Source organism: Fragaria vesca, linkage group LG2, assembly GCF_000184155.1.
Source record: "Fragaria vesca subsp. vesca linkage group LG2, FraVesHawaii_1.0, whole genome shotgun sequence".
In the NCBI taxonomy this organism is placed as follows: domain Eukaryota; kingdom Viridiplantae; phylum Streptophyta; class Magnoliopsida; order Rosales; family Rosaceae; genus Fragaria; species Fragaria vesca.
The window spans coordinates 26,609,376-26,618,704 of record NC_020492.1 but is presented as its reverse complement, the minus strand read 5'-3'; the positions used below and the strand labels follow the sequence as shown (position 1 = coordinate 26,618,704).

The 9,329-nt window shown below is 34.8% G+C and overlaps 1 protein-coding gene across 1 annotated transcript in view; it reads right to left on the bottom strand.

The window, feature by feature from the left end:
• The window catches only part of LOC101300600 (pentatricopeptide repeat-containing protein At4g13650-like), a 36,209-nt gene that overhangs the window by 26,614 nt on the left and 266 nt on the right, over positions 1-9,329 (bottom strand). The window contains exons 2-5 of the mRNA XM_004293010.1: positions 1,660-1,804; positions 1,283-1,519; positions 848-990; positions 31-165 (exon numbers count right to left, since the gene is read on the bottom strand). Coding sequence (XP_004293058.1) covers positions 31-165; positions 848-990; positions 1,283-1,519; positions 1,660-1,804 — 660 coding nt within the window. The remainder of the gene's footprint in view (positions 1-30; positions 166-847; positions 991-1,282; positions 1,520-1,659; positions 1,805-9,329) is intronic.

Here is a 9,329-nt window from a genome sequence, read left to right as displayed (position 1 = left end):
TAATTTTTTTTCGTATCCTTTAGGACTGACCCTGCCTCTAAGACCCACTTGACTAGTAGGAGAATCAAAAGTTGCATCCACATTAAGTTTAATCACCCTAACCATGGGTTTCTCCCATTTAATCATGGGCACCCGAATAGGAACCGTTGGGTTAGCATGAGCAACCTGGTATTATGTAAACCAACTCAGTGTTGACGGAACTGCTTCCGATGCTGGCTTGACCTCATCATCCCAAACCTTGGAATTTCGGTTCATCCAAATAGCCCAAATAATCATCAACACAGTAGCGAAAGAAGTACTAGGCTGATTGTAGGAAACTAACCAGCCTACCACAGATAGAGCCATATGACCCTGAAGATTTGCTAGCTGAAAGAAAGAACTAGCATGAACACAATCTCGCAAATCGTGTAGTGGGGATTCTACTTCTTCATCACAGAAAGGACATGCGGTGTCAATATCAATACCGTGTTGGCTTAACCTCTTCCGTGTAGGAAGAATGTTAAGAGGCAACTTTCCATACACAAATCTTGACCTTACCAGGAACTGGAGCTTTCCAAAGATGTTTCCAAAGACGTGCACTAGGATTGGGCTCATCATCATCCTGATTTAGGATTCGTTGACGAGCGACATGATAAGCCGATTTGATCGAAAACCGGCCCTTACGGTCCTCCCCCCAAATCCATCGATCCTCATAATTACGAACACTAACCGAAATGGTTAGAATCCGCTCTATAATATTAGCTGGAAAGAGCTCAAATAAAAGAGGAATGTTCCAACGACCTGGAGTGATGAAGAGGTCGGAAACCATAGATACTCTGTTAGTAAAAAAAAGGCATTAAATCCTTACCTGGTACCCATGGTTCCTTCCAAATATCAGTCTGATTGCCTTTACCAATATGCTTTCGAATACCAGCTTGCAAAATATCTCAACCTTGTACAATACTTCTCCACGCATAAGAAGGAGAAGTACCAATCTCAGCTTCCCAAAAGCTGCAATGAGGGAAATAGATAGCTTTTTTTTTTACTGATTCTCCAACCTTGTTTAGCTAGCATGGCAAGGTTGAAAGCAAACAAGTGCCGAAAACCCATTCCACCTAATGCTTTAGGCTTACAAAGCTCATCCCAAGCACGCTAATGCATGGCTTTTTTTTCATCTGTACTACCCCACCAGAATCTGGCACAAAGCTGGTGAAGTTTTGAATCAAATTCTAAGGTAGCAAATAACAATTCATGGTATAAAGAGGCATAGCCTGAGTAATCACCTTAATCAAAATCTCTCTACCTGCAGCACTAAGAAGCTTCGATCTCCACCCCGTAAGCTTATTAGACAACTGATCTTTAATATAAGCAAAAGTATCTGACTTGGATCTACCAACAAGCGTCGGAACACCAAGATATTTCTCATGCTTCTCCACTATCTGCACTCCCAATATATAAGCCAGAGACTGACATGCTGATTGGGACACATTACCACTGAACACCACATTACTCTTATGTAAATTAACCTTCTGACCAGAGGCTCTTCATATAAATTTAACAAGTCACAAATAAACTCACAATGTTGAGGAGTCGCCAGAGAGTAAAGCATATTGTCATAAGCAAATAATAAATGACTGATCAAAGGAGCACCAGTACAAATCTGTAACCCATGCCACTAACCTCTATCAACTGCATCAGAGATCAAAGCCGATAGGCCTTCAGCGCACAATAAAAATAGATAAGGCGAAATAGGATCACCTTGCCTCAGACCCCTTTTAGGAGTAACTAGACATGTTGGACGGCCATTAATGACCAGGAAAAAATACTGCATAGTAGAAAGACAAGTCATAAAGCTGGGTCAAAACCCATTTTTAACATAATCTTCTATAAAAATAAAAAAACTCATTCCAACCGGTCATAGGCCTTACTAATGTCAAGCCTCAAAAGCCAAAAATCCTTCCTGGACTCTACGCAATTTATGCATATAATGCGCTAACTCCGAAGCAACTAGAGTATTATCAGAAATAAGGCAATCAGGAACTAAAAACACTTTGTTTTTTTTTTTTTATCAACTTTAGTTTTTATCTTGCAGACTAAAAACTAGTTTTTATACTGTACTTCTACTAGTTTCTTAACTTTGAAAAAATTATGTATGTTCAATATTTTTTTTTTCTTCAAATTCTAGTCGATTGTTGTCATATTAGAGATTTAGAGTTCGAATATAATACTACTCTTTTTATTATAAATTCAAAAATATCAAGAAAAAATTTCTAACCCGATCAAAAATATCTAACAGAAAATAAAAGAGAATACGTAAAGAGAGTAGTGAAATAATAAATATATAATAATTATATTAAATAACAGATTATTATTAGTTTTAGATATTGAGGGTATTTTAGATAGTTTGACATATGTATTTAGTATAATATTGAAATGCAAAACTAGATGGGTAGTGTATTAAGTAAGGGGTGTGTATTAAAAGATTAGGGGTGTGTATTTAAAACTACTATGTTTTTTATTAAAAAAAAGAACAAAGAAAAAAACAAAAAGAATTTTATTGAGGCTTCTAAAAGGTAGTAAGAAAGAATTGTATTGAGAGGCTTCTCAAAAGTTAGTCACAACCTCTTAGATGAGTGAGTTTTTGACCATTTATCTTGGCTGCTTCAGCTTCTTTGTTTCTAGCCAGCTTTTGTCTTTAATTTATTGGAGTCCACTTTAAAATTTTTATCATGGCTCGGGTTAATGCATCCAACCCTTTTCATTTGAAGCTGTCATATTATGCAGTATATTTAGACAAATGGACAAACAACAATTGGTATCAATAGAGTAGCAACATACCTTCGTCTTTGCATGACGGAAATATGCTTCAACTCCTAATCACAGCTTCGCACAATCCTGGTAGAGAAACTGACATATTTCACAAAAAAAAAAAATGAAACACAATTATTGTCTTGCAAGAGATAGTCTTTGTTCCAATCTCCAAGTCCTAATTAATATGTATATATACAAAGCAGACAACCATTTAACATATAAACTACTACTATTGGCAAAGTTTGATACGCATGTATGAGACACAACCATTTTACATCTTCCTGTATTAAAATGCAAGTAATAAAACTTCCTGCAAAACATAGTACTGATTATGAACAAAATTTTAAAACTAAAAAGCAACCAAATGAACAAATTGCTTTGTAACTCAAAGACATACAATTAAGATCTTAACATGCAGTGATAAATAAAAGGACTAATTTTAGTTTACCCCCATCAACTTTAGGTTGATCATCATGTTAATCCTTCTTCTTTCAATTTCATCAAAAACACCCCTCAACTCTCAATTTTCATCAGTCGCGCATGTCCAAACCTCCAATCTCCATCCAATTCTTTTGTCAAGTGATGACTTGATATCAAGAAGAAAGTCAAATTCTGAAAGTTACCTTTCGGACCATTTTCTCCCCATATTGATACACACCTTCGTTCCCATCACAACCCCCTAACCTTGGTGATTTTGGTGGGATTGAATGCAATTTGTCTATTTTTCCTTTTTTCTTTCTTCTTGATATCAAGTCATCACTTGACAAAGGAATTAGATGGAGATTGGAGGTTTGGACATGCGCGGCTGATGAAAATTGGGAGTTGAGGAGTGTTTTTGATGAAATTGAAAGAAGAAGGACTAACATGATAACGATCTAAGTTGATGGGGGTAAACTGAAATTAATCCTAAATAAAATGCAAGTGATAAAGGAACAGATTGTTTTGTAACCCAAAGACATGCAATTAAGATTTTAACATGCAATGAACTTAAAAGCAACCCAAATGAACTTAAAACATGATGACCTATGAAAAGATACGAAGATCTTAAAATGCAGTGATAAATAAAATGCAAGGAACCAATGAACCAACCGAAAACCATTAAGAGACAAAGTCATACACTATTGATGAAATTTGGTGCAACAATAGTCAGACAAATCAAAAGATGAAAACAAATAGGAGTTTGAGAGAGAAGAGAGAGCGAGAAAGATCGACTGGGTGGTTTGAGACAGAGAGAGATCAATTGGGTTGCAGATTGAGAGAGGTCCTCTTATCAGCTTAAGAAGAAACTTTGCTCTATTTCGATCTTTAGTAATATATTTAAATAAATATTTAATCAACATAGAGCACGACTCTACATTAATATGAGCATTATATCTAAGCAAAATAAATGTCGATTATAAGTACAACAAATTCATTTCCAACCTGAACATTATTTTTAGTCAGAAATCTTGTATCATCATCACGCCGTCTATATACGGGTGCTTTAATCGCCTCAAATGTGGTATCATTATTATATTTGAGAAATGATCGTATACATTCTCCATCTTGCATGCAATGAGATTTTGGATATATCCGCAAGGTTCATAGATCATGAATTGACTAACACTATAAAAAATGACTGGATCAATATTTTTATCTAGTAACTCAGCCGAAATAATTGAATCAATATCATTTGCTATACGAAATTTGAATTTCTTTGTCAACCAAAATAACATATGAATATGCGGTAATCCTCTTTTTTGAAATTCAATTGTGTGTACATCTACTTTCACAGATCCAATGGTTCATCAAATTTAATGTATACGAAATTTGAATTTCTTTGTCAACCAAAATAACATATGAGTATGCGGTAATCCTCTTTTTTGAAATTCAATTGTGTGTACATCTTCTTTCACAGATCCAATGGTTCATCAAATTTAATGTATGTAATCATATCTTTTGATTTCAAACAAAATATTCTTGAAACTATATCAGACATATCTTCTTGTTTGTATCCAGGACATTTTTTAAAATACCTTAATATTTCTGAACACTTGACATTGAGAGTAAATGTACGTGATAAATAACTCAGGATTTCCAAATTCTCTACAAACAACCATCACGTCTTGATAGTTATTAATCATATCTCTAGGATTGAGGTCGTCTATATGGTACCTACATGTATCTCATACGGTTACAACTAACTAGATAAAAATTACAATTTATTTGAACCACATTTACAACATTGACAACGAATTTACCGTTTTTTTTTTTTTTTTACACATTTACATATAATTGAACGAAGTTACTATATCCACAACAATTTGTTCATAAACTTATAAAATGTCATACATTGAGTAATTACCACTAACAGAACTAATTAACCTAAGTTATGACCCAATTTACATTATTGATAACAAAATTGTTATATCAGTAAATCTGGGTATCATACATACATGTGGATACCTAAGAAAGTTCCCTCTAGGACTACCTATATGAGAACTTGGAAAATTTATTTGTTGTCCTACATCACGACCTTCTCTAGCTCCGCCAGAGAAAGCGGCATAAAGCCCATCAACAGTTCAACTCCTAACTTCACTTTAGATTTTTCCAACGAAATCCAATCGGTTTTCCTCAACAATAGCAAAACCATCTACCAAATAATTCTAAAACAATCTGCCACCTTTTAAAACTACTACAAATATGGCTTTCGATGGCATTTAGAAGATGGCGTTTTTAAGAAAATGTCATAAAAACTGCCTATTAATGGCGTGTTTTTAGGAAAAAAAAAAAAGCGTCATAGAAAAAAACCATAAGAGAAAAATAAGGATACAACAATAGTTTAACGGCGTTTTCTAAACGCCATAAAATGTTTTCGTTTTCTATGACATTTCTAGAGAAACGCCGTTAGATTTATGACGCTGAGAAAACGCCATACATCTTAATGCTTGACTTGATAAGTCGATCTATTTTATTTTGCCTCAAATTTATTTTCTATCTCTTCCTTACTCTTTAAACCTAGACCCCAAACACCCAAAATCCCTTTCGTCATCTTCTCCATCCGCCAACGTTGCTCCGGTCACCTACTTGGCCTGACAACATCGAGGAAGAGCAGCTTCAGATCTATGGAGGAGGAGGAATAGCCTAAGCTATTTTTCATTGAAGAAATCCCACAGCTTCGCACATTCGAAGTAGTCGTGGTCGTGCTCGCTAGTATCGAGCAGCGTCATCGGCTGCGTTGTTGATCCTGAGGTTCAGTACATCAGTCGTCATCTAAGATTGTTGAAGGTAGCAAGTTTCGTGCCTTTCAATCTCTCTATCTCTCTCTTTGAAATCTGAATGTTATGGGTCTCAGCTGCATTCTGATTAAGCAAATCCCATCTCAATTGGTCCAAATGAGCATGTTTTATACCATCCAGTTATAATTAGTAACTCAATTTTTAAAAGTTAAACCATACAATAATGATGGGATTTTCCAAACGTCATGGAATAGATTCCATGGCGTTTTTCAAACGCCGCGGAAATTTTCAAACGCAGTGAAAAAGTTTTCGACGGCGTTTTCAAAATGTCATGAAATTAAAGGACGGCGTCACTTTAGACGGCGTTAATGACGTTGAAAAACGCTATGAAACACATTCCATGACGTTTTTCAAATGCCGCGGATGTGTATGTGTGTACCAGTGTAATATTGTGCTTGTTTTTTTTATTTCTATTGTACGTGCATTTGGTATGCTACAAAACTTCACATTGACAATCTTTTACCTTCATTCTCATTAGTTTGTTGCAACCACAAACTCGGCTTATATCCATCTTCACCGTACGAAAAAAAGTAACGGATATTGTAACAACGTATACTTTGGAGGAACTTTGGATATACGACGTAAGTAGCCATCATTAGAATAACTATATCTTTGCTTGAATTGAATTCTTATCTATCACCAACAACCAATAATCCAGCTATTTCATCAACACTCTGTTGCCCGTATTGTTTGTTGTCACCATCCTGCCTTTGAAGTTTGAAGTATTCTCATATCTCATATGAAGACAAAGAAATATCTTCAAATTTATCTTTAACAGTTCGATATATTGTCAATTTGTTGATTTGATCGATCAAACATGCGTATTAGCCCATCAAAAATTTCAGGTTTTATTTTTTGCTCATGATCTAATTAATTTAAAATGCTCATACGATCAAAAACTTCTTTTCAACTGTCATAAACATACAATTGTGCAAACATTGGAGATTCACCATTAGAAGGCAACACTAATCCCATTAGATGATGCACTTGTCCATATATTTTGAAAACATAAAGTCCAGATCTCTTATTAATATCATGATCAATCTTTGCACCATAGAAGTAAATGTGAACATCAAATAATAAATTCGGATGTTTTCTCGAACCTATACTTTGTTGACATTTTGGGGATTTAGTAATTCATCAAGGTATGTCGGTGTTAGTCTTAGCTCTTTTAATTTAACCCGACCCTTCTTACAACAACCTATGTAACTAATAAGTGTATTCCTTGAAGCTCTTTTTAATGATTCTTATATATAGCCAAAAATGTGTGTCACAACTCGCAACAACGATACTTATCATCACCATGATCTACATACTGCACAGGAACTCCTACAATAAAAGCTAAATACAATTAAATCAAATGTACGTATATAATTAAGTTTTTCAATAAAACCAAACTAATATATAACAACCTCTTCTGCTATCTTGATATGATGCTTGACCATAAGAAAACACCTTACCAACAATATTATGACATGTAATTCACATAAAGGAAAACCATTTTTTTCTTCTTTCTCTCTATCCTTATCTACACTCTTGTTTTTCTGCTTCTTATTTCTTCTTCTTCTAGACATTTTTCTTCTCTTTCTACTCCTTATCCCTAAAGTCCCATATTTTCTACTTCTTATTCTAGAAGCCATTACTAGCCAAATCAAGCTAGCGATTCTTCCCCAAATCCATCTCATCTTCTCATACTCTAGAAATTACACCCCAACCCAATTTTCTTTTCGAATCGAAGTCCCATAAACCCACTTCAATCTTGATAAATGAAAGAATTAGATTTTTTAACCTTGCTCTCTTCTTTTCAATTCAGAGCAGATATTTTCAATCCCAAACCTAGAAACCCACTTCAGTATGCATAAAGAAGAACCAACTAGCTTTCTTAATCTTCTCTCTTCTTTCAATATTCTTTTTTTCAATCCCAAATAGACCTCACCCATTCGTAAAACCCATTTTTCTACTTGCCAATAAGCTTCAGTCTTTTATTGTAAATCAATTCTTGGTATTCAACTTTCTGGGTCAATTGCTTTAGAAAAGTATATGATGCATGTCACACCCCAGACCTGATGTCGGTGGTTTCTAAACACTCAACACCGAATCCAAGGCGTGAGCGGGAAAAGTAAAAAAAATAAAACAAATTTAAATACTTTTCCAGAAATTGTAAAAAAACAAAAAAAAATTGTAACAACAAAACAATTACAGAGATAAAACTGATCTTGAGGTCTAGCTCACTTCTAATCCTTCATAACTCTTCTATACTCTTATACATGTCAACTAAACGACACAGTTAGTCTTCTAGAAACACATGTCCTCGTAAACTTGAATAAGAATAGCTTACGCTCAGTAGGGCCAAACCTTTTTAGGTTATACTTAACTACGTCACACAATTAAGTTATCAAGCATCAAACAATACTTTACATAAATAACAACACACTACGCCAGATAATACATCACACGACGGGGAAAAAACGTCGTCTGTTAAAGGTCAAATCCGTTGTTAATCCGATCGCTGTCTGATCAACATGTCGCACAACGGCTAAAAAAAGCTTGTTTGACTAACTGACACACAACACTACAATAAAAACCATTGTGTGAGTCTCGACAGATATCATCGACAGCTGCCGACACATGTTGAGCTGCTTCTCGGCAGCTGTCGACATATGTCGATGAAATATGCCGAGAATCACACAATGGTTTTTTGTAAAATATTGTTGTGCGAGTCTCGACAGATATTATCGATAGATGCCGACACATGTTGAGCTGCTTCTCGATAGTTGTCGATGATATCTGTCGAGAATCACACAACAGTTTTTTCAATAAAACCCTTGTGTAATTGTCAACTCACACAACTGTTCTTTTTAAGAGCTGTTGTGTGAATATCGATAGATCTCATCAACATATGTCGACATATGTCGAGGTCGCTCTCGATAATATATGTCAACAATCACACAACAGCTTTTGACATGAAAACTATTGTGTGAAGTGATGTTCATACAACAGGTTTTCTCGATTTTTATGGTTGTGTGATTGTTAAAGAGTAGACATGATTTTTGCTAATAGGCATGGTGTGAATAGATATCGTTTTTGTCAAACAACGTTGGATTGCCATTAATGTGTTGTATGTCTTACTAATTTACCAAATAAACAATAGCAACTAAAGCACATTGAAATCATCAAAATCCGACCGAAAGGATCCAACCATTGTTTTAAATGGGACTTTAAAAGCATGCCCTATTATCCATACAAGAAACTTAAATACAA